At 38.9% G+C, this 27,297-nt stretch overlaps 1 protein-coding gene across 1 annotated transcript in view; it reads left to right on the plus strand.

Moving 5' to 3' along the window:
- LOC142342513 (uncharacterized) overlaps positions 1-27,297 on the plus strand; it is a 403,423-nt gene that overhangs the window by 84,505 nt on the left and 291,621 nt on the right. Inside the window, exon 17 of the mRNA XM_075393861.1 lies at positions 22,973-24,931. Coding sequence (XP_075249976.1) covers positions 22,973-24,931 — 1,959 coding nt within the window. The remainder of the gene's footprint in view (positions 1-22,972; positions 24,932-27,297) is intronic.

A 27,297-nucleotide genomic window follows, 5' to 3' on the forward strand; every position in this document is an offset into this window, starting at 1 on the left:
CGCCGCTTAAATTCGCTGATTTACCCGCACACGATAGACAAACTGTTATTTGGCTGACCAATAACGTACACGGTCTTGATTGGGACGAAGGTGATACACCTTACTGTGATTTGAAAACAATCTTTCTGAGTTTCAGTTTCCGATTCACACGGAAAAACTTTGTTGCCAAAGGCATTGAAAAGTGTGAGCTCCTCAGTAAGCTTTTACAAAAACCTGTTTATAATCTGGAGGATCTAAATTGTCCCCGAATCTCAGAGATAATATCAGAAGAACAAGTTCCCTCCTGTTATCATCATTCAAACTTTCGTTCAACAAACGATCAATTATCAAACCACTGCGCGGAACGTAAAGCAAGAATATTTTCACAGTGGACACAAAGTGATGCACTGAGAAAACACAGCAACTTTAACAACTTATCTGTCAGACAACTTGAAGATATTCACTTGCTTGACTCCACTTGACGATCAGCCGATTGTAATATTCAACAGAGTTCAGGATCCCTCTCCACCAATACAGAAAAATTTTTCAAGTGATCAACAGAACCGAGCGAACTATCTCAACAACAACAAGCCAAACACAGCACAACAACCGCGTTACAACTCGCTTCATAGTGCAGCAGCAAAACGTTATTTTGCAACCATTACTCTTTCTCCCGACGAGCTGGACAGCTTTAGGGCTTTCCTGCCCGTGATATATAATTTCTATCACTTCCAACTGTACATAAAAAATAAACAAAGAGCTCGAGAACATCGGAATCAGTTCAATTATGGCTATGAACAAAACAAATCAGAAGCCTATGCAGTACCCCAAAGAGCAGCGAATCCCACGTTGGAAGCAATGGGCGGACAAAAAAGTTCCTCAATTTAGATTGAAAAAAACACCACCAGAACGTGAGATATCACTTATTGAGATGCCGAATGAGTTGCGGTTATATGTCTTGGAGCACCCCGAAGTTGAAAAAGTCTTCAATCAACCATCGTTCGAGGAAAATGACTCATCAACCGTTTGTTATAAACTAGAGATAAAAAGTCATATTAAAGGTTTCAATTTGTTTGAGTTCTGGTACATGAAACAGTTGCCCAGTAAATAATTCAAAAATTTAACATTTTATATCATCCTTGTTTCAATTCACTTTTCATTTAATTATTTTTCTCCAATGAATCAAAGAGACTAGGCTGACGCCGGTATCAGTCATTAAGTCTTTGATGTGAACAACAAAGAGAGGCCCCCATGGCGTTGTTGTTCAAATTCAACAGTGCCAAGGTCCGAAGTAATATTTTTTGTTCAAGTTAGTATCATTGTCTTAATGATCATTCTTTGCTTCTCTATGCTCTTTCTATTATCAGAAAGCTGTGAAGAGAAATCAATTTGGATTGCTCTCTTATCGAGTTTAGTTGGTTACATTTTACCTAACCCCAAACTATGAACAAAGTTATTCTAACACATGACAGGGTATTCATGTCTATTGTAGGACCAAGTGGTTGTGGTAAAACTGAACTCTTGTTTCGAATGCTAAAGGGTTCGACCTTTTATCCACGCTTTGAAAAAATTTATTATTTTTACAAAGAGTTCCAACCACTTTTCAAAGATATGCAACGAGTTATACCAGGGATTGAGTTTCTAAAATACTCAGGCTTTGATATAACAAAAAATATATCACATTGTCTGCTTATCTATGACGATTCATTTTAAGAAATCTTCAACGATAAAGAATTTGTAAAAATAGCTACCTCAGGACGTCATCGCAAATTACATGTTATATACGTCAAGCATAATTTGTTCCATCAAAGCAAATGGTCCAGAACCATTGATCTGAATACAACACACATAATATTATTCAAGTCGCTTCGTGACATTCAACAAATTGAATATCTTGGAAAACAGTTGAATTGTCTCCAACTGATAAAAGAAGCATACGAACTAGCAACTGCGGAGCCCTTTGGACATTTGATGATTGATCTCGACCCAAAAACCAGTCAGGGTTTACGTTTTTCATCGCAACTAATTGCACCGGATCCTTCTATTTTTTACATTTCGTCCCCTGAAGCAGTCATTACAACAATTACAAATGAAAAAGCAACATTTGCTTATGCTCAAGCAATGGGCAAATAAGAGGAATGAGAACACAGCTCAAATAGAAATATTACATCAGGGCGATTTCATTTGGTTCTTGAGTGACTGTGTGATGAACGTACTCTCTGGAGTTGTACCAATCAAAAAAGTTGAATTAAAAAAATTCGAGAAACCACTACGTAAACTTGCAGACAGGCGAGTTGAAAAAAGTGAGAGAATCAAAATCTTTCGATCAGACTCTGGAATTCGTCTAATTAAACTGATTGCGTTACCTTGTATTGCTTTTCTGGAGCAAAATTCACACTGAAGAGTTTGTGCTAATTCCTCGTCAAATGTATGCGAATGAACAACCTCAAATTGCCCAACTTCTCAACAATAAAAATGTCAGAGAGAAAGCAAAACAAATATCACTGTTGCAAAGAAGCAAGTCTCCACCAGCACCTTCTACCACGCAACAAGACACGCAACAGCAGACCGATAATATTTTAGAGAATATCAAAGATGAGTTGAATGAGACTAGAGATGACAAAATTGATACAAAAATTTCCAGGGAGCGAGTTTTGAGAGATATTAAACACCTTGACAGAAAAAAGTTTGAAAAAGCGAGCATAATATTGGAAAAAATAGAAGAGTCAGAATCTCTATCGCTGGATCAGACATCAAGACTAATGGTTAATAAGTCAAGCACGGGAATTCTTGTCGCAGATTTTCTTTACGATCTACAACAAACAACATCTAAGCTTTCACTTGAACATTACAAAGTCCTGACCTTTCTAGATATCAGTTCACAATTAACTTGTAATACATACGCAAAAAAATTTCTTGCCTTATCACTAAACGAAAAGTTGCAGTTGTTTGAGGATGAACCAGAAAACGAAGAATCAGGAGTCTCGAGAACAGAAGAATCAAAAGCTTCTGGCGACGATGAAGGAAGCTTTGAAGATGCAAAAGACGAAATCCAACCGTCTAGCTCGTGGACAAATTACTTCCTCTCACGTTAAACAATTGAACAAATTATACACAAAAGGTAGTGCAGCTTTTGGTAGCATTGCTAACTTGAAGAAAGCCAGTGGTTTACCAAGATCCAAAGTGGTTCAATACCTTCAGTCGAAAGCCCCATACACAAAATACAAACAATTCAGAAAACTTTTCCGAGATTAAAAGCTGTTGCATACAGAATAAACGAAATCTGGTCTGTCGATGTGGCGTATATGGATAAAATTGCCCAACACAACAATGGAGTCAAATATTTACTGGTGGCTGTTGATGTTTTATCGCGATACCTACGGGTGCAACCAATGAAGGCTTTATATGCAAAAGATGCTGTTGAAGCGTTCAAAAAAATGATAAAGCAGAAAAAACCAGAAAGGGTTTGGACAGACAAGGGATCCGAGTTTAAAGGTGAATTCAAAAAATTTTGTGAAAAGAAGGAGATTCATTTATATACAACAGAAAACGAAACCAAGTCGGCATTTGCTGAGAGGAATATTCGATCGCTCAAAAACATTATTCACAAATACCTGGAGGAAAATTTGACTTGGACTTACATTAAGGAATTGCCCCAGTATGTAAATACTATAAACAGTCGTGTTAATCGTGTTACCCAACTTGCACCTAATAAAACTTTTAAAAAACATGAACCGTTTCTAATATCCCTAGCAATTAGCACAAAAAAGTACAAGCCGAAATACGAAGAAGGAGACCTGGTTCGGATTGCAAAGCCAGACGAAATATTTAGGAAAGGTTATAAACAAAATTACACAGACGAAGTCTTCACAGTATTCAAGGTTGCCACCCTCAGTCCATCAACATACAACCTTATAGACGCAAACAACGTTATAATTGAAGGAAAATTTTAGGAACCAGAATTAGTCCAAGTGAACGTCATTCCGGTCGAAGACTAAACATGAGTATTAATAAAGAATTTACTATTGATTTGATATCGAATGCATCAATGGGAATTTTTACCAATAATAATATGGCCAAGTTTCGAAATCAACTTGCCCAACCATTACAGTTAGATGGAGATTGGCAAGTTGCCCTTGCTTCAATATCATTTCCATCAAACATCAATAATGTAAACTCAGCCGAAATAGTTGCGTATGTCAGTTCTGGCGCTGAACTTGATGCTTCACATAACCGCACCGGACAACTTCGAAGAATTCGCAAAGGTATATACAACAGTTCAGAAGAGCTTCTGGAAGAAATTTTTCGAATCGCTCAATTGAAACAGTTTGACTATGATTTCGACACTGTAACGCAAAAGTTAGTTCTGAAATTTGGACCTAACGAAGGTTTGTCATTCGAAGATGAAGAAGTACCCAGTATTCTTGGTTTTAAAGGAATAAGAGATATTTCGAATCATGGTTTTATTCATATTGGTTACAAGTCAGAAAATGCAGGCAACTCTTTGAACCGACATGTTGGAGATTTTCCAGTTGATATCACTTGTGGATCACAGTTAATATTTGTATACATTGATATAATTGAACATCAGAACTTTGGTGATGTGAGAGCTCCGGTAATAAAAATCATTGAGTCTGAAAGACGTTTGAGAAACGGTAGCATAAACACAGTGACACCCATACACCACAAGTCCTACACAAATTTGGATTACAAGCCAATATTATCAAACAACATTCAGAACATCCAGGTAGAGTTGAGAAACGAAACTGGAAAACTAATTCCTTTTACTGGAACCGGAAAAGTTATAGTCAGTTTAAAATTTCAAAAAATTATTTGATATGGAGGCATACTACAGCAATCAAGCATCTCAATCAATGCCGCATTTTTCCGGACACTACAGACAAAGAGGCAGCGGTTTTGGAGCGCTTGCTGCAGGTATTGGAAGAGTTGCTCTGCCATTAGCACGCAAATTTCTCTGGCCCGCAGCGAAAAAGATTGGTCGTGATTTATTGGTTCAGGGAGCACCAGAGTTAGTAGAAGTTGCAACCAAAAGAAAGTCAGCAAAACAAGCGCTGAAAAGTACAGTAGCCAAAACAGCTCGCAAACAAATAGGTGGATCTCTTCAATCACGTATTGCATCAGGTCGTAAAATAATTAGACGAAAAAGACGACAATACACGAGACCTCGCTCAAACCAAAAACGAAAAATCTCAACGAGAAGAATCATTTCTCAAAAACCCCGTCCAAAAAGGAGTCGTCTGGATTTTTTCTCGCGAGTGAAAAATGCGAACTAATATTGTAATACCATCTGAAGCTACTCACAGTTCTTTAGACTTATTTGAAAAACCACCTTTGCTGGTAACATTTGATCAATCATTCGAGCAAAAAACAGGACCGCTTTATTCGCCTTCAGGATCATCATTGGAATTTGAAGTTGTTGGTGATCGCAACAATTTTATTGACTTGCAAAAAATTTACCTGGAGATCAAGTGTCGAATACTTCAAACAGATGGAACGGATTTGCGCTACACAACTGGTGACGCTAATGCCAGTGATCTTCCATATTTTGCTAATAATATCCTCCATTCACTTTTCGCCGACTGTACTGTTTCTGCAAATGGTATCAAAATTTCGACAGCTAATGGACAATATGCACACAAAAGTTTCATAGAAACTGAATTCTCTCACGGTACAGACGCAAAAAAAACCTGGCTAAAATGTCAGGGTTACGAGTATGAAGACAACCCCGGCACTATTCCAACAGCAATATCAGATATAAGAAAAAGAACAGTGCGACAATCGGCACGTATAACGTTATATGGAAAGTTGGCGGTTGATTTCTTTTCGTGTGAGAAACATTTGGTTAGTGGAGTTACCTTACGCATTTCAATGAGACGATCTCAAGATGACTTTGCCGTCATCAGCGAAGACGCAGCGAAACACTACAAGGTTAAAATAGATGAGGCTAATTTATTTATCAGGAAAATGACGGTGTCAGATGATGTTGTAGGTGCAATTGAGAAGACATTATTGAAAACTCCGGCAATTTACCGATACAATGAAGTAATTACCAAAACATTCTTGGCTACAACAGGCCAACAAAGCTGGAAACATGAGGACATTTTCACTAAAGAGCCAATCAGAAGAGTCATTGTTGCATTATGCGTTGGTACAGCATTCATCGGTACCAACACCGCTAATCCATTCCATTATCAAAAGTTTGGTTTAAGAGAGATAACCATTTATCGAAACGGTTTTGCAACGGCTGGAACTCCAATGTCAACAACTGACAACAAGAGGTTGTACTACAATTCAATGAGTGCATTAGCTTATGTAGAAATTGGCCATGGAATACCTCTGAGTGAGTTCGCAAACCATTATATAATGGTATTTGATCTGACCAGCACTCAAGAGGCAACTCATGACTTTATTCATCCAGAGCTCACAAATTCATCTTTGTCTGTTGAACTCAAGTTCGATGCAGCGTTAGCTCATAACGTTGAAATATTTTTTCTTGGAGAAAAAGCCTCTACTATCTACATTGACTCCGCAAGAAACGCATCTAAAAACGCTCTTCCCATGATCACATACTAATGGACGAAGACCAAGTTCATCTTCAAGTGAAAAAGTGTAAACACCTCAAATTCAAATTCAGAGGGGTGTATGCCGCTGATAATTTTCCGCTGAACTTGCAAACCAACACATTTATTATTGTTAATGCATCACGATCCAACTCTATTGGAACCCACTGGGTAGTGCTAGCTAAACGATATGCATACCCAATAATATACTTTGCAGATCCATTGGCTCTACCCTTGACTACCTACAAGGATATTTTCAACCGTTTACAACAGTGTAAAGACTTGGAGATAATGATGGATATCATGGAACATAGAAGAGACATTCAGTCTCCATTGCAATCCTCAGACTCCCAGCTTTGTGGTTTATTTTGCATATATATTGTTCATTATTTTTACAGTGAGAAATTTCCATTCATACCTGATGTAAATGAATTAGAGTTGGTAGCTTTTGTAAAACATATGAAGTAAAACTTAATTTAATTTTGAAACAACAACATTTTGAATATCAATTTTTACAAAATTGAAAGGTTATGAAAGAGTTTGTGGTTTCTCGCACAAAACTCCCTTGGCCACTAAGCAGAATATCCATTATCTGATAAAGAGTTGAGGAGTGTTCACCTTGCATAAGCTGGCAAAATCGTTTCAAAGTTACATCAGGGACTGTAGAAGAACGTTTGTTGGCCGTAAAAGTACTAATAGATTTCGCTGTTGTCTCACTCGAGGGTGCTGGAAGTTGTTTCTGGTTCGTGGTAACTGAAGAAGAAGTTGATTTTGAAAGGTACTCAACGGCAACATGTAGTCGAGAAATAATTGCACCACGTTTAACAAAGTCTTTTTGCGTAGGCTGAATAAGTAATTTGAAACAGTTAACGAGACACGGTATCACCGCAGGTACATAAAGAGAATCGAATATATTATCATCCAGCGAACCAAATTCATACATAACATGATAATGATTGGAGCCAAATGTACAACCTTCGATAACTGTTGCAGATGAATGATAACCATATGCATAATTTTCAATTGTTGTGTTTTCAAGTTTTGGTTCCGTCTCACAAATATTGTACTTGAAACGTTTTTGAAATTTCTTGAAATATTCGGGACTGTTCTCATACATTGCCTCAACCATAACGAACAAAAAAAGAAAAAGCTAATTAACTAACTATGAATGCATAAACAATGACAGGAAGCAAAAGGTATAATAGAAATTATTCCGAATCCTCATCGACTTTTACAGACGTTTTTGGTATCTTCTTTTGGCGCTGAGTTGGTGTTTTGCCGGCTCGTTTTGCTGGACGTTTTGAGTCATCAGTTGAATCTGGTTTTAGAAGTGAAGCGATCAAGCATTTGTTCTAGTTTTTTTCTATGTTCTGACATATCAACCGAAACTCTGGCGCCGAAACTGTAATTTTTTGATTGAAATCCCAATCGACGTGTTTACTATCACGTTTGAACAATTTCAAGGATAAGTAGGTGCCAGTGGTATGATAAGTCTTAACTGCAGCCCTAACAAGCCGTTTTTCATTGAGCGAGAGATTCAAATGAAAGTCGCTGTACTCAGCATCCTTAGACAAAACATTACCCATAATGTTGTATATATCGAGGCAAACTGTATCAAAGTAATCTGAAATGATGAATGACTAATACATTACTGTTTGTTGGAATGTAAACAATTTTAAACCCCACGCCAAAATGTCTAGACAATATAACAGCTGAGCAAACAAACCCACCCACCCTAGCGTGTAAACAAATCTATACTCCTCTATATCAGCTCTGATGTTTATACGAAATATGAAATTCAAAAGATCGGAAAAAATATACCCTGCTGAACCAAGACCCATTCAATGTCACAATTGTCCAAGGCAATTTAAAAATTTCCATTCACTAATGCAACATCGCCGGGCCAAGCATTATAACGGCCATAGCAGAAAACAGTTTTACAAGTCCCGACCTTTAAATCTAAAAACTGACAAATTTTCATTAACAATGGATAAATTAGCTCGCCTCCTCGAGTCTTTTTATATTTCCCGAGAGAACCCCAATTCAACTTAGTTCAATATGACATAATTCTATTTATAGACATGACGGAATAATGATGAAATGGCTAAGTCAAATAAACAAAAACGTCTGCAACAATTTTTCAATCTATCCGCCATTGTTCTTTCTTGTTGTTCAATGTAAGTTTTGTGAAAATTGTTTAGTTCTTTGGCATCTTATTACATTAATGCAAGTCTTTTGTTACTTAACCTTCTTCTAGAATTTGCTTTCATCCTGCTTTTCCTTGCAGTTCCATACCATATAAAAAACAATTTTTCAGTTCTTATCTTACTAGAATTGGTTCCAGACTATGCTGTTAAGTGTTTTTGAAAATTTCTTTGAAAGAAAACTGTTTGCTTTGTTACCGTTTAAATCCGTAAAATCGGAACAAAAACATCTCAATTGTTTATCCATTACCTGCAATATGGCTGCTGAATATTTAGAAATTGCAAAGACAAGTGAGCGAGGCACTCGAACCCCTGTGCGAATGTGTCACAACTTCAAAAATATTGTCCTTGTAAAGGAAAGCTTTGATGATCATACAGACTTATGGCATACAAAAAACAGTTTTATTGTTCCAGTTAATTACATTGAACCAATACTTGAATACACAAAACAAAACGATTTATTTCATCTTACAAAAACGCCAGAAAAATCACCAATACAAGAAGAATCTCCATATGCTCATCGATATTATGGATGTAATACTCCCATTCAAACAAAAAAGCAGGATGTGAAAAAATTGGCGAAGCGAACAAGAAAGCTTTTTGCAGACTACGATCATGAGTGCATTGAAATCTGGGAGAATCAATTGGGGCAGCTAGAAGAAGTTGAGCAAATATCTGGTTTTTGGAGTTTTGATCAGTCGCCAAGTGAGGAAACAAAAACCCCGGAAAGCCTCCCGTTGCTTGTCGACAATTTTTCTGATGATGTCAACATCGATGAAACACCTCCATTGCGCCAATGTTATGCCCCCGTGAAGAAAATCATTAAGTTATCTCGACTCTAAACAAAACAAACCCACCTCAAACTCATTGTGCATATTGAACATTTCATTTGTTGCTGTTCAATGTGTTCCAACGTATGAACTTTGTGTTTCCTTCTTTAAACTAGTTCTTAATTTAATTTCCTCTAACAATCAATCTTAGCGCTAGACATTGCATGATTTTTTGAGAGAAGGATTTAGGCAATGCGGCGAAATTCAGACATTGAACAGACAAGTATGTGAGACATTGCCGTAAACAAAGAAGCAAAAACAGACCGGGTTGAAATAAACCAGTTGAAGCTTGGATTTTTTATATCATGACAAACAGTCAATAAAAATATTTCACCAATTGCTATTATTCAGTAGAGAAAGTGAAACAAAACTAGGCTATGTAAATAAGAAGTAAAACTGTGAGCTCAGAATCACCTGTGATGAACCAACAAAAACTAGCAAAGCAGGTAAACAAGTGCATCTGTGATATTGACACAACAGTCTGGTAGACTTGCTGCCCCCCAACCACTATTTGTGGAGCAGTAGTTTTCAGTCCCAAAAGTAAACAAAAAAGACGCGCACTCTGATTGGTTGAGAGTGTTGTAAAAATGTGTCCACTCCAACAATAAATTTTTCTCATTTGCTTTTCGCCTTAACTTTCAACTCAAGTTACTGAAATAATTTTCAACAGTCTTATCAAAACTAATCAGCAACAGCAAAAAACTTTCATTCTTTCCTCTTGAAAACTTTCACCCCAGTTCCTTATTTGTCTCAAGTTCTTACACCTGTAATGAATTCGGAGAGGTGTAGAGTTTGCAAAAAGACACTTTCGGACAAACGAAGCTTACGTCGGCACATGAAAGATGTGCATAAACATTATGCACAAACAAACGTATTCGTGTGCGATGAGTGCGCATTTGCTAATGAAAAAGTTGTCGAGCTCGAGACGCATATGAGACAACAACACAACTCAACCCACCCACGCTATTGCCTATACTGCAACAAGTTTTTCGCAGACAACCTCAAGTACATGGAGCACATGAATAAAAATCATTGACTGCCATTATGGGATGCTGATGCTGAAAACAATCAAAACTTTGGAATTCTTCATTCCGAGCAAGCATTCGGCGGTGTGTTGAAAACATATGACATACCAGTGGGAGAGCATGAAATAGACTTGCTAAGTTTCATGCGTAGCAAACGTGATGAGATTGAAAACGTTGTTCAACTCAACACCCAAAATCAAGCACAAAAACTTCAGTTTAGCGCACTGGTACAACTCACAAAACCATCGAATGATGAAAACGTTAGCAGTCAGCCAGATTGCATCAAAATATACATCAACTCAAAAATGCAGCGGGTCGACTTCACAGGCTTTAGCAAATCCTGTTTCGCTGGAATGGTTGAACAAATGCTGCTCGCACTGAACAACTTTGCATCCCATGGTAGCGGTTGGACAGTAGATAGAATTGCAAACATTGAACTGAGACTCGCCAGGTCAAAGCCGATCGCAGCATCGTCGTATTTGGCCTTGCCTAATGAACTAGCAAAAAGCCAGTACCTGTTGAATATTCGCAACCGACAAGACGAGAAATGTTTTCTCTACTGCTATACAGCTCAATTTCATAAGACATTCGGGCCACAATTGATACCGCCTAATGCTCCATGGAGGCAAAAAACAAATCCAATCATGTACAGTTCGAAAAATCCAAGAGCAAAACAACCGGTTGGTGAATTCATGATGCCTATGGCTTTTCACCAAATGGAAAAATTTGAAGAGCTGAACCAGGTACGCGTTAATGTTTTCCGACACTCGAATAAGAAACTGATTCCTTTCCGCATATCAAATAATCGAAACTATAGTTTCAACCTGGATCTGCTCTTGCTAAGTGATGGTTCGATGCATCACTATGTCCTGATCACAAATATCATGGGGCTTATCCATAAGTATCTTGGAAAACACCAGCGCGTTGACAATCATTTGTGTCGTAACTGTTTCCATATCAGCACTTCATTGGATAGACATGGGAGACACGAAGAAATTTGTCATCAAAACACGCAAGCAATAATAAAAATGCCCAAAGTGGAACAGCAAAACTTTGAATTCAAAAATGTTCAAGCCCGATGGTTCGCGCCGATAGTTGGATTTTTCGATCTGGATTCAATAATTGAACCAGTTGCCCACATTTACAACACACAACAAAACTCAGTTACTAGGGCATTGGAGGAACATAAGCCATGCAGCTATGTTCTGCTCTTCGTTGCTTTGAATGAAACAAAGCCATTTTACTTCGACCTCAAATGTGGTCCGAATGTCATGGCTGAATTTGTTAAGTCACTGGAGCAGATTGCTAGGGATATATACGATGTGAAACAACAACACAAAAATTTTTCCGGCGAACCAACAATCACTAAAGATGAGACTGCCATGTGCTGGATTTGTGAAACCGAATTAAATACATCTTCAAAAGATCCCACTGTTCTAGACCACTGTCACTTCACAGGAAAATTTCTGGGATGGGCACATGCGCAGTGCAACTTGAAACGCAAAACGCTATTCGCTCACAACTTGGCAAACTACGACCTTCATCACGTAGTATTGGCACTGCAAAACCTGAATGAGAAAAATACAATTTCGGTGGTGCCAAGCACAAGTGAGAAATTCATCTCATTGTAAATTGGAGTGCATATGAAAACAACACAAAACAAGAAAGGTGTTTGGACCAGTCAGTATGAGTATATCAGACTATTGGACTCATTCAAATTCATGAATGCGTCGCTCGACAAGTTGGTGCAGAACCTGCCTGCTGATCAATTCACCTTATTGGAACAACATTTCTTATCGTGGCCGACGAGGTCGGTAAATTTGTTAAAACAAAAAGGCTCATTCCCTTATTGCTTCGTCGATAGTTTTGAAAAATTACAACAGGCTCAGCTTCCCCCTCTCAATAAATGGACAAACAGTTTGCAGCAGTACGAGGTAACAGTGAGTGAAGATGAATACAAGCGAGCCATCGAAGTGTTCAATTTATTCGAATGCCGGAACATTGGTGACTACTACAATTTATATTTGACAACAGATGTGTTTCTCCTCGCTACAGTAGTACTGTGTTTTCGAAAAGTTTGTTATGACGCATATGGACTCGACTGCTGTCAGTACTACACCGCTTCCAACTTGTCAGGGGATGCAATGCTCAAAATATGCAATCCCAAACTACATCTTCGAACAGAGAGAGAACACCTTGATATGGTTGAAAGTCTCATAAGAGGAGGCGTGAGCTCGGTTTACAGCAAGCGGCTTTGTCGCGCAAACAACAAGTTTCTTTCGGACTACAAACCAAAGAACATTTCTTCGTTTATAATAATGATCGACGCCAATAATCTGTACGGAGGAATCATGGAAAAATTCTGCCTACCCGTTCACGAATTCGAAATGTTTGACAAAAGTGAATGGACCAATGAGCAGGCCCAGGAAATTTTGCGCCGAATATTGAATACGCCTGATGACGATGAAGTGGGATACATAGTTGAGGTCGATTTAAGTTACCCTGACAGCCTGCACGATCTACATTCTGATTTTCCTTTGGCACCCACAAAAGAAACGATTGATGAATGCTGGCTCAGCGAGTACCAAAGCAGCTTGTTGGCCGATATGCAAATTAAAAAACCCCCGCAGGTGAAAAAGCTCATTCAGACGCTGTTTGATAAACAAAATTACACACTGCACTACCAAACTCTCAAACTCTATGTCGAACTAGGATTGGTAGTGACCAAGCTCCATAGAGTGCTTTCATTCAAACAGCAAAAGTGGCTCGCCCCATACGTGAAACTGAATACGGAAAAGCGAAAGCAAGCAAAGAATAAATTTTAGGAAGATTTCTTTAATTTGATGGTTAATTCGTCCTTTGGAAAAACTTGTGAAGGAAAGCGAAACCGAATGAAAGTCAAATTAACCCGCACTGAAGAGGAAACGCTAAAGTGGACAGACAAGCCCGAGTACCAATCGTCAAAAATTATTAGTGAAGATCTTGTCACTGTATGCCTTCAGCAATCAGAAATACTTTGGGACAAGCCAACCATAGTGGGTGCCTGTATATTGGACTTGGCAAAGAAGTTCATGTTCGAGTTTCACTACAAAGTCATGAAGAAAAACTTTGACTGCAATTTGCTTTATTCAGACACAGACTCTTTCGTATATGAGGTGCGTTCACGAGACTTCTTTGCAGAACTACAGCGGAAAAAGTCGGTCGCTGAGCAGTTCGATTTCTCAAACTTTCCACCGGAACACCCCTTGTACAACAGGGACAATGCCCGAGTCACGTTAAAGTTCAAAGACGAAATGGGAAGCAAGCCAATGGCAGAGTTTTGTGGTCTGAAGCCGAAGCTGTACTCAATCAAGCTCGCTGAAGGCAAGTATAAGTCTTTTTTCAGTACCACTGTATCGCCATCCAAACGCAATCATTCTATAAAAACAAGCGCGCATTAGGCATTCAGATAGTTCAAGTTTTTTCTGCAGGCAGGAAAGCTCGGATGAATTGCAAATGATAAAGTTTTTTTTCAGTTCCTGCTAAGCAGTCAGCAAAAGGAGTGACAAAAGATGCCCGCCGCAGTATGACCCACGAGCTGCACAAACGAACTCTTTTGGGCGGCGAGGTGGTGCGTTTGCTGAACACTCGAATAGCTTCAAGCAACCACAGGCTCCACACAATTGCTGTAAACAAGAAGTCTTTGTCAGGCTACGATGACAAGCGGTTTATTATGAGTGACCAAGTTTCCATGCTGCCCTATGGTCATCGTTCGATACGAGAGGATATGTTCTTCAAGTCAATAATGAATGAGCCCGATTGGGGAGCGGATGACTCGGGCGAAAGCGAGCAAGAAATCGGGCAGCATGCGCAGGAAAGCGGGCAGCAGGAGCAGGAAAGCAGGCAGCAGGCTTCGGTAGCTGGGCAGCAGGCGCTGGAAAGCGAGCAGCAGCCGCAGGAAAGCCAGCAGCAGGTGCTGGAAAGCAGGCAGCACCAGCAACAACAGTACAAAAACAAGCAGCAAACACAACAGACAACAAACATTCCACATTCAAGCAGTATTCTCAACACAAGTTTAACCTCAATTCCCGACCCAGGTTTTCACCAGCGAAATTATAGCGAGGACGAATTGAATCACAATTTGGTAGACTTTGACAATTTGTCAGAGTTATCGGACAGTGGATCCTCTACAGACCCAGCTCACTGTATGCCTTCAGCAATCGGAAATACTTTGGGACAAGCCAACCATAGTGGGTGCCTGTATATTGGACTTGGCAAAGAAGTTCATGTTCGAGTTTCACTACAAAGTCATGAAAAAAAACTTTGACTGCAATTTGCTTTATTCAGACACAGACTCTTTCGTATATGAGGTGCGTTCACGAGACTTCTTTGCAGAACTACAGCGGAAAAAGTCGGTCGCTGAGCAGTTCGATTTCTCAAACTTTCCACCAGAACACCCCTTGTACAACAGGGACAATGCCCGAGTCACGTTAAAGTTCAAAGACGAAATGGGAAGCAAGCCAATGGCAGAGTTTTGTGGTCTGAAGCCGAAGCTGTACTCAATCAAGCTCGCTGAAGGCAAGTTTAAGTCTTTTTTCAGTACCACTGTATCGCCATCCAAACGCAATCATTCTATAAAAACAAGCGCGCATTAGGCATTCAGATAGTTCAAGTTTTTTTCTGCAGGCAGGAAAGCTCGGATGAATTGCAAATGATCAAGTTTTTTTTTCAGTTCCTGCTAAGCAGTCAGCAAAAGGAGTGACAAAAGATGCCCGCCGCAGTATGACCCACGAGCTGTACAAACGAACTCTTTTGGGCGGCGAGGTGGTGCGTTTGCTGAACACTCGAATAGCTTCAAGCAACCACAGGCTCCACACAATTGCTGTAAACAAGAAGTCTTTGTCAGGCTACGATGACAAGCGGTTTATTATGAGTGACCAAGTTTCCATGCTGCCCTATGGTCATCGTTCGATACGAGAGGATATTTTCTTCAAGTCAATAATGAATGAGCCCGATTGGGGAGCGGATGACTCGGGCGAAAGCGAGCAAGAAATCGGGCAGCATGCGCAGGAAAGCGGGCAGCAGGAGCAGGAAAGCAGGCAGCAGGCTTCGGTAGCTGGGCAGCAGGCGCTGGAAAGCGAGCAGCAGCCGCAGGAAAGCCAGCAGCAGGAGCTGCAAAGCAGGCAGCACCAGCAACAACAGTACAAAAACAAGCAGCAAACACAACAGACAACAAACATTCCACATTCAAGCAGTATTCTCAACACAAGTTTAACCTCAATTCCCGACCCAGGTTTTCACCAGCGAAATTATAGCGAGGACGAATTGAATCACAATTTGGTAGACTTTGACAATTTGTCAGAGTTATCGGACAGTGGATCCTCTACAGACCCAGCTCACTGTATGCCTTCAGCAATCGGAAATACTTTGGGACAAGCCAACCATAGTGGGTGCCTGTATATTGGACTTGGCAAAGAAGTTCATGTTCGAGTTTCACTACAAAGTCATGAAAAAAAACTTTGACTGCAATTTGCTTTATTCAGACACAGACTCTTTCGTATATGAGGTGCGTTCACGAGACTTCTTTGCAGAACTACAGCGGAAAAAGTCGGTCGCTGAGCAGTTCGATTTCTCAAACTTTCCACCAGAACACCCCTTGTACAACAGGGACAATGCCCGAGTCACGTTAAAGTTCAAAGACGAAATGGGAAGCAAGCCAATGGCAGAGTTTTGTGGTCTGAAGCCGAAGCTGTACTCAATCAAGCTCGCTGAAGGCAAGTTTAAGTCTTTTTTCAGTACCACTGTATCGCCATCCAAACGCAATCATTCTATAAAAACAAGCGCGCATTAGGCATTCAGATAGTTCAAGTTTTTTCTGCAGGCAGGAAAGCTCGGATGAATTGCAAATGATAAAGTTTTTTTTCAGTTCCTGCTAAGCAGTCAGCAAAAGGAGTGACAAAAGATGCCCGCCGCAGTATGACCCACGAGCTGCACAAACGAACTCTTTTGGGCGGCGAGGTGGTGCGTTTGCTGAACACTCGAATAGCTTCAAGCAACCACAGGCTCCACACAATTGCTGTAAACAAGAAGTCTTTGTCAGGCTACGATGACAAGCGGTTTATTATGAGTGACCAAGTTTCCATGCTGCCCTATGGTCATCGTTCGATACGAGAGGATATGTTCTTCAAGTCAATAATGAATGAGCCCGATTGGGGAGCGGATGACTCGGGCGAAAGCGAGCAAGAAATCGGGCAGCATGCGCAGGAAAGCGGGCAGCAGGAGCAGGAAAGCAGGCAGCAGGCTTCGGTAGCTGGGCAGCAGGCGCTGGAAAGCGAGCAGCAGCCGCAGGAAAGCCAGCAGCAGGTGCTGGAAAGCAGGCAGCACCAGCAACAACAGTACAAAAACAAGCAGCAAACACAACAGACAACAAACATTCCACATTCAAGCAGTATTCTCAACACAAGTTTAACCTCAATTCCCGACCCAGGTTTTCACCAGCGAAATTATAGCGAGGACGAATTGAATCACAATTTGGTAGACTTTGACAATTTGTCAGAGTTATCGGACAGTGGATCCTCTACAGACCCAGCTCACTGTATGCCTTCAGCAATCGGAAATACTTTGGGACAAGCCAACCATAGTGGGTGCCTGTATATTGGACTTGGCAAAGAAGTTCATGTTCGAGTTTCACTACAAAGTCATGAAAAAAAACTTTGACTGCAATTTGCTTTATTCAGACACAGACTCTTTCGTATATGAGGTGCGTTCACGAGACTTCTTTGCAGAACTACAGCGGAAAAAGTCGGTCGCTGAGCAGTTCGATTTCTCAAACTTTCCACCAGAACACCCCTTGTACAACAGGGACAATGCCCGAGTCACGTTAAAGTTCAAAGACGAAATGGGAAGCAAGCCAATGGCAGAGTTTTGTGGTCTGAAGCCGAAGCTGTACTCAATCAAGCTCGCTGAAGGCAAGTTTAAGTCTTTTTTCAGTACCACTGTATCGCCATCCAAACGCAATCATTCTATAAAAACAAGCGCGCATTAGGCATTCAGATAGTTCAAGTTTTTTTCTGCAGGCAGGAAAGCTCGGATGAATTGCAAATGATCAAGTTTTTTTTTCAGTTCCTGCTAAGCAGTCAGCAAAAGGAGTGACAAAAGATGCCCGCCGCAGTATGACCCACGAGCTGTACAAACGAACTCTTTTGGGCGGCGAGGTGGTGCGTTTGCTGAACACTCGAATAGCTTCAAGCAACCACAGGCTCCACACAATTGCTGTAAACAAGAAGTCTTTGTCAGGCTACGATGACAAGCGGTTTATTATGAGTGACCAAGTTTCCATGCTGCCCTATGGTCATCGTTCGATACGAGAGGATATTTTCTTCAAGTCAATAATGAATGAGCCCGATTGGGGAGCGGATGACTCGGGCGAAAGCGAGCAAGAAATCGGGCAGCATGCGCAGGAAAGCGGGCAGCAGGAGCAGGAAAGCAGGCAGCAGGCTTCGGTAGCTGGGCAGCAGGCGCTGGAAAGCGAGCAGCAGCCGCAGGAAAGCCAGCAGCAGGAGCTGCAAAGCAGGCAGCACCAGCAACAACAGTACAAAAACAAGCAGCAAACACAACAAACATTCCACATTCAAGCAGTATTCTCAACACAAGTTTAACCTCAATTCCCGACCCAGGTTTTCACCAGCGAAATTATAGCGAAGACGAATTGAATCACAATTTGGTAGACTTTGACAATTTGTCAGAGTTATCGGACAGTGGATCCTCTACAGACCCAGCTTCTGATGGTTTTATACTAAGTCAAGCGGTAGAATCAGACACAGAGAGTCAACAATTGGAGCAAATGGCTCTACCAGATCACAGGCAAAACAAAAATAAAAGACAAAACATGAGAAAAACTAGAATTTCAAAGGCGAAAAAACGTCGAGCTGTGATAATGGACTCAAGTAGCGAAGATGAATAAACTAATACGTACCTCAGTGATGTAGTAGACTTTGTTGATTCTCTTCATCTTGGCTATGGAACAAAGAAAAAGGTAGTTTACTTCACCCCCGGTGAAGCTAAACAAAACTTTTTTCCCTCCTCGCTTATCTAATACCTTTAATTTTTTTATATATAAACTGTGGCACTCGTAAATTTTTGATGGTGGTGCTTGTGAATCAAGTTGGTTTCCGGGGTACTAAATCGGTCATCACAACCCCGAGTGCCTAGGTTGATCAAACGTGGTTCTTCCCCCTTCAGTCCCTGTTGTACTTTAGGCCTGGTGATGTCTAATTTATACTTTATATATATATATATATAATAGCTCAGTGGAGTTATGGTAATTGACGCTGTTGCTAAAAGTTCTAAAAGTAAGTGTTTAGCACAAAACACACAGACAGATACAATCAAGAAAGAGTAATTCAAAAATTTTCTAGTGAAATTTCACAGCCAGTTTCTTTAAGAATTCCTAGCCTTGATCCGGTTCATATACCCGATAGGTTGATTGAAACAGAAAAAAAATCTGAACCGGATATAGCATACAGTTCCCACCCTTAACCCAGTCCCATTTTAAAAAAAACTTACTCAATTGTTGCGGAGGTAGATAATCAGGTTTCCGTTGCCTTGATCGCAAACAACTCGACCCTCGACTTGAAACTTTTCACTGAACGGGCACTTTCCACAATGGCAGATATCAAAATCAAAAACACTGTTTCGGTTGACGCAAAAGACAATTTTGTTGAGGTTCTTGATTGTTCTTGAGGGTTTTGCTAAAAATTTGATGTTTTTAAACATTTCCTAGATATCGGAATCTAAATTGAATTTAGGGAAAAAATTAATTGACGCTTTTGCCGAATGTCATATATATAGTATTGAAGGCAATGTCCAGAATAAAGTTAGAGACAATACATAGATCAATCACACTTTGGTTCATGCAAAATACAATTTTCCTCAAGCTTCGATAATCTTGCTTCTTACTTGTTTTTTTTTTGTTCTCAGGTGCCAGCATTTCTTCTTTTTGATTGTCGGGTTTCTTTGCTGACAAGTGGATCTCGTCTTGGATTGTCTCGAATTGGCAAACTTTTTGGAAAATAGTTTTTTTAAACAATTTTTTGTAATAATTATAGTCCCCCTTGACCTATTCGGATCAGCTTACAATAATGTTAATCAGTTTATAGTTTATAATATTTAAAATAGAGAACCCTGACTTATGTGAATATCTCAATTGAGTAAACCAAAAATTTATGTTGGGGGGGGGTAAACCAAAAACCGCCAAACAAAAAATTTCCTAAATCAAAGTTTGCCAATTTTTTTTTTTTTAAAGTTGTATCGGTTGGATCCTTGTCGGCTTGTAAATTAGGTATAAACGAAGAATAAACAAAAACAGAAGCAACCTAGTTGCCTTTAAAAATTAGTGAAAGTGAAGTGAAATTTTTTGCACCAGAAAGTGAACCAGACGCATTTTCTTCAACTAGGACTTTTGTTTTTTTAGCCAAAAATGTAAGACTACTTAGCTTTTTATACTACTTAGCTGCAAATCTGTTTTCCTGGCGAACCTGTATTGTGATGCTCTTGGTTTTTGTGATTGATCGTTGTTTGAGGCTCTCTTCGTTTTACATGTCTGCACAATGCAAACGTCAAAAGAACGGTTTTGAGCGGTCTTCACTTATTTTGGCTGCGTTTTGTTCACGTCATTTAGTAAACTAATTGGAATTGACTCTTTAGCTGAATTGTATGATGACATTCTCTCTAATTATCTTTCTACAGTAATACTATGGTCACTTAAGATTGACGTAAACCATTTCAAGGTCAATACTTATACCCCTGACCTTTTCTTTTGCGTGATTAATTGCTCTTGAACGAAGTTCATAGCAATTATTGTAAGAGTGTTGGTCTTTTTATGCAAATTTTTCGCTTGACAATTTTGCGCTTCTCTTCTAGAACATTCTTTGACTTCTCAAGTGACTTTTTCACGCTTTCGTTCTTCATTTTTGAGTGATCTCTATTGCTCTCACTCCGAAGTAAAGCTTGTTGCTAATATAAATTGGTTGCAGCAGAGCAAGAATAAGGTTCTGATGGAGCAGTTGCAAGTGCTTGGGGGCACGGTTCGGGAGGTCAAGGGATCGATTCCCGGGCAGTTACAGGATTTTTTGCACCCATAAAGAAAAATTGATCTAGGCTACAGCCCCTGAATTAACAGCCACAGCCTTGCCTGTCGTTCAAGAGCAATTTTTCCGACATTTGTCGGTTTTTGTTTGAAATTTTCTCTCATTCACAATTTGAAGCAGCTGAACTTAAGTGGCGCGCAATTCACTACTAAGAGTTAAATGAAAAGTGCACACAAATTGTTGTAGTTTTTTACTTTAAATTTTATCAGTGACTATAGTGTTATATAATAACCCCTAATGATCTCATTTGAATCTCGCATACTAAATTCTATTACAAATATAATGTGGTTCTATATTTTTCACAATTCAAAGCTTGTATTGACTTAGGTTGCTGTGTTTTCTACGACCCCAAGACTAGTATTGGTTTAGCGTCATTTTTTTGATCAATAATTTTTTGGAGTGAATTCAAAACCAGGTCCAGAAGTTAATGCCGCATGTGAGAACTAAGTGTTCCCACCAAATTGCTGACTGAAATAAACAGCAGAGTGAAGAGAGAGTGGTTTTCTGTTGATGTCGCTTTTTTATCATGCGCGACTCTTCCAAAGAATTGTTTGGTGTTAACTCCCAACATTGTCTGAAGCAATTATTACTCTATCAGAGATTCCGTTTTCAGCTATTTTTTTTTACTATTTTGCCTTTTAAATTTTTTAGCAGTTTTTGTATTTTTCTTCAAATTCTTAAATCATTTGGGAAGTTATGTTGAGATTAGTTGTTCTACCAGTTTTGGTGGTCTTTCAATTTATTAGATTTTTGTTTTGAATTGTCTTCAAAGAAAATTTAGTAAATTTGAGCAGATTTGCCCATTTTTGTCCTGTCTTTCCGCTTGTTTTCTCTGACTTTGTACTTCTTTGTGTAGTTTTTGTTCAATATTAAAAGATATTACATAGGTGTTGATAATATGAACAGACACCTGATGGCTAGACATAGCAGTTTTCAATGGTAAGAATCATACACATCTATTTTTGTTTCAGGTTTTTCGATCTTTTTTTTGTTTAATATTTCAACAATTAAAGAAGCGAAATAAACAGATCAAATTGAAAGACCACCACACTTTATAGTGAGTATTTGATTTTTCCTTTGTCATGACCTTTTCTCGGTTGTCACTTTTGAACCCATTTTGTTAGTATTTTGTTCATTGTTAGTTTTTTTTTTGCAACTTAATTGTAATACAAGTCTTCTGCCAATAATTCTTTTTTCAAATTAAATAAGTGTTATCAGATGCTATATCAGTTTTTGTTGGTTACTTCTCATGTTTCTTGGCTGCTATTGTTTCAAAATGATAAGTATAAGTATGTGCTATGTGCTTTAGGCCAGTGAGGATAGTCAGTTTTCTACTTCCAAACGTTTCAGGAATACTTCCGCCTTTGTTTTTATCTGTCAGCTATGTTTCTGTTTGTTATAGTAACTCAAGCAACAGAGCTCTCTATTTGTTGTTATTTTCATTTACAGTATGTAGGCCTATGTTTCAGCCGTTTCGGCAATCTGACTATTGTTTTATAATGATCAAGAAATTTAGAACTATTATGTTTGCCCCCCCCCCCCAAAGTTTAGTGGGCTAATATTTTTTACCCCCCCCCCCGGCGCACATGCTATTTTTTTACATAGTAACGTGCTATATGACAACATATAAATTGTTACGGGGGGGGGGGTGGGCGTAAAAAATATTTGGGGGGGGGGGCGAAACAATAGATCCAGAAATTTTTAAGAATCATTTATGTCTTGTTTTTTTTTGCTTCAGCGTTTTTTTGTCTTTTCTCCGGAAGAAACAAGATGAGTTTGTGCAGCAGCCCAAGGACATTAATTTGCTGTGCATTTTCAAAAAGCTGCTTTCGAGAACAGTGGATGCCCTTTCTGGAATGGCTTGCCGAGTTATCTTAGAAACGAACTAAATTATAGTGTTCAAGCAGATGCTAAAAACGATGCTTTTTTGCCAAGTCTACTGATTCTATTGATGAATTTTTGAGATCAGAAAAAGTGCTAAAGCTTCCAGCATCATCATTTCGGTTAAAGATTGAGTGCTTTATCATTACTCGGCTCACTGAAAATGCTGAAAGCACAAGTTATGGTATGAAAGGAAGTCTTGGTACGTGTTGAGCCCTGCAGTTTTTGCCGTCCACACACCAGAGCGAGTAGTCCAAAATTAGTCGCTTCAGTTTATTTGTCTCGCCATCTGCTGAGCCTATATGTTTTGGTAAAACTGAAGTTTGTCAGAGCTTTTCGTTTCAGGAACTACCTCAACTGGTGACCTCATGTGATGTCAGTTCACAAACTGAAGAAATTCCCCTGAAATCTCCATCTCAGGACGCTCTTTTATTGAATAAGTCAATGCAAACTGAGTCTCAAGTGGACACCGAACAAATAATATCTGGTGAACCAATAGAAATAGATACTCAATCGTCAACAGAATCGGGACATGAAATAACGACTAAGAACGCCAATAGAAGGAGTCTGATCAGCGCAATAGAACAGAGTAGTTCAGAGGTCAACTCTCTGACGTTAGAAAACGAAAAATTGAAACAGGAATTGGATGAAAAGTGTGCAGAAGTTGACACGCTGAAACGGAACCTTGCTCATATCTCGGATGACCTCCAAAATAAAGAAAATGATCTTGTCAGTTTTGAAGATGCTAAAAAAGAACATGAGCTGAAAATTAGCCAGCTTGACTCCTCTTTGAAAAGATTAACTGATGAAAAAATAGACTTAGCTGAGCAGTTGAAAGAGAGATCCGAAGAGATGGAAAAACTTGACGAAGCTAAGGAAACAATTAACAGAAGAATTCTGGAAAAGGAAGCTGAAATTGATGTCTTGAAAGATGAAAATAGCAAATTAGTACTGTTATCTGAACAATCAGATGTTAATTCTGCTGAGAATGAAATTGAACGAACGGTTTTAGAGACAAAGATATCGGAAATGAACTTGGAAAATGAGAAATTGAAAACTGAAGTTAATAACTTGAAGAGTCAAGTTAGTAATTCTGGCGAAGTTTCGGTTCGGTTTCAAGCCAACGTTTCCGAACTGGAACTTGAAATTGAGCGATTGAAGAGCGAAAACGCGAATGTGGCCGATCAACTGAGTTTGAAGGTTGAAAATCCCAGTCATAATTCCAACTCAGATGAGTTGGAAGATTTAAAGCAAATTGTGGAAAATATGACGCTTGATGTAGAGTCACGTGACGAATTGATCCAACTTTTGAAGGCCGAGATTGAAGAGAAAGAACAAACGTGGAAAAATCAGTTGTCAGAATTGCGAGCTAAGTTAGATAAAGACCCTCAGGCCTTAGAGAAACTGGAACCTGTTGGCGAGGGAGATTTTTCGTCCACGGATTTGGAGAAAGAACTGACGTCAGCTAAGCAAGAAATTGAAAGGTTGATTGTCGATAATGGAATGTTGACAGAAAAGTGTGGAGCTGCAAATAGTGTTAAGTACGAATTGGAAAGCCGTTTGGAACAGGTTTTAAAAGACTTTGATGTGAAAACTATCGAGTTCCAGGACCGGCTGGATGACAAACATGTAGAAAACGAGAAAGCTAAAAAATCTGAAATAGAAGCTCAAAAATGTGAAATAGACATTAAAAATTGTGATGAAATGGAAGGATGTTCCTCAAAATTTGAAGTTGATTTGAAACTGATGACGCAAAGCTTAGAGTCTAAAACAGAAGAGATAGCAAATTTGGAACAACTTGTTGAGAATCTCAATTTGGAGCTATGTGATAAAGAGCAAAACGTACATTTGGATCTTGAAACGAAGTTCGTGGCTGAAAAAGAGAATCTGGAAAGCGTGATTGCAGCTTTGGAAACTTCGAAGACTGAGATGACGCAACGGATCTCAAATTTTCAAGATCAGATAGCAGAATTGAGTATTCTAAGAGAAGAGAACGTCATTTTGCGGGACAAAATTGCGAACCTTGTTTCGGAGAAGGAATTGAAAAAAGAACGTGATTTCGGAGATAAAGGTTTATTACAGTTTGAAAACGAAGTACAGCCAGTTGAGACGAGCGATAGTACTTGTCAAACTGAAGATATTGAGATTGTTGATCCGCATGAGAAAGAGAGACAATTTGGTGAGATTAAGCAAAAGTATGAAGATCAGTTGCATAATTGTCGTATCAATCACAGTCGAGAGAAAGTCGAACTGGAAGAGGCCATCCTTTTCATTGAGAAGAAGTCATATGCCAATGAGAGGGAGGTGAGTTAATTAAGTTTTTAATTTGTACATTTGATATGATTATTACAAATTATTTAATGATTTGTATGGTTGTATGGTTGCATATAATGTTCTAGCCCCTCTCATCCAGAAACTTCTTAAACCAGAGAAGTTATTTGCACTTTTGAACATTCAATCTGATGACTTTTCAAAATGAGAAAATAAAATTAGTAGAACTTCAAAAAGTGGCCTGAAAAAAATAAAACACTGTATTGATAAGTAAAGTTTTCTTAGAACAATATGTATGACACAAAATAATCCGTTTGCTATATGATTTTCAATACCAAGAGAATTTTCTATTTTGCGGAAAATTCACTCACCGCTTAATTTCCAGTTATGTAAAAGAAAAAATTAAAAGGCTTGGCCTACTCCAGAACCCCATCTTCTAATTCAGTAGTGGAAACATTTTCATATGTGAGAAATAGGAACCAAAAGAGCAACAATTACCGGCAAGGTTAAAGTTGGTGCTCGAAATGTTAATATGTGACCATTCTACACTGGTAATTTACAAAAAAAACTAGCTGAACAAAAAATAATAGGTTTTCCTATAACCATTATAAATTTTTAGCATGAATAATTTTAAAAAATGGGTTTCGATTTTTAAAAAGTCTGGTATACTATTGCTGAATTTTTTTCTTGGGAGGCTATTGTTTCCTACAAGACTGCTGAATGAAAGATGGAAGTTATCAAGGCAAGCAAAAAATTATTAAAGCTTTACACGATATTGATGCTAAACACTAGGAAAAATTGAGTTATCAAGGCAAGCAAAAAAGTATTGCTTGCCTTGATAACTAAATACAAGGAAAAATGGAGTTATCAAGGCAAGCAAAAAATTATTAAAGCTTCACGCGATATTGATGCTAAATACTTTTTCTTGCCTTCAGTGATCGTGTCTGCAAACAACGTGTTCTTGCCCAACAACAGTGGGATAATTTTGATGGATTTTCTCTTACTCGAAGTCCCTAGAGTTTTGTTTAATTGCTCTCGAACAAAGAAATTATTGTAAACGTCTTGGTCAATTTCTTATGCAAATTTTTCGCTTGACCGTTTTTGTGCTTTTCATCTAGAACATTCTTGGTCTTCTCAAGTGATTTTTTCACGCTTTCGTTCTTCATTTTTGAGTGATCTCTATTGCACTCACTCCGAAGTAACGTTTGTTGTTAAAATTAAATAGATTGCAGTAAAGTTAAACACAAGGCTCTAATAGACTAGTGGGCAGTGCTGCTGGTGAGGGATCGCGAGGTCAATGGTTCGAATCCCGGTCGGGTCACCTAATTTGGTCACCCTGAATTGAATTGCCTCGCCTGTCGTTCGAGAGCTATTCTTCCGACATTAGTCGGCCTATGTTTTTTTTGGATTTCATTTATTGTGTTGGTTAATTTTTGTTAGTAGAGTTAGCTTTGCCGTAAATAAAGCTACCATTGGCCATTTTCGTATCTGTTTTATGTTCTTTTTCTTGTTTTATTTTTGGTCTGATAAGCCTGAGCATAAATTGAATGTGATTGTCTTGATTTTCTGTAATGTCTTCTGACGTTTGCATTTAAATATTTTAATGGCTTTCGATCGAAATTTCAAGCAATTATTGTGAACGTGTTGTTGGTCTTTTTATAGCTGCGAAGCTTTAAGCTGAGCGTAGCTATATTGCGGTGCTCTTGGTTTTTTTTTGTTTCGTCGTCTGACGCTTCATTTTCGTTTTACATTTGTTCTAGAACATTCTGTCTCGTCACTGCTTAAATGGCTTTTTCGCGCTTGATTTCACGCTTTCTGCGTGACCTAAATTGCGGTTATTCAGAAACAGAATCTGTTCCTAAAACAAATTTGATTGTAAGAAAACAGATTGTAGGGTCCGACAGCCGAGTGGTTAAGGCGACTGGCTGTTAATCCGGAGATCGCCGGTTCGAGACTCGACAGGGAAAAATTTTTTGCACCCAAAAACAACCTCCTTTGAAATAAACTTGTAAGTTTTATAGGTGGCGGCGATAACTATTATCAACTCACTTCTGTATCTTTTTCCATCTGTATTTTACGGCACGCAAGTCTATTTCGCAGCTATTCCGGCAATCTGCCGGCTATGTTTTAAAATTTTTGCCTGATCGTTGTGACTTTTGGACTGACTTTTACGCCTTTGGTTTTTCTTTTTTACATGATCTAAGTTTCTCACAATTCTTCACAATTGTCAACAGCTAAACTGGAGTGGTGGCAGTTCACTACTACAAGTCAAATAAAAAATACACCAAAATTTAGTCTATTTTAAAATTTTTTTGTTGGTTTTAGTGCTATAAAATAATCTCTAATGACGCTATTTAGTTGAAGCCCCCTTAGTGAATTCATCCACCCCCCCCCCTCCA

Source organism: Convolutriloba macropyga, chromosome 7 (genome assembly GCF_964194025.1).
Source record: "Convolutriloba macropyga chromosome 7, txConMacr16.3, whole genome shotgun sequence".
NCBI lineage: Eukaryota > Metazoa > Xenacoelomorpha > Acoela > Convolutidae > Convolutriloba > Convolutriloba macropyga.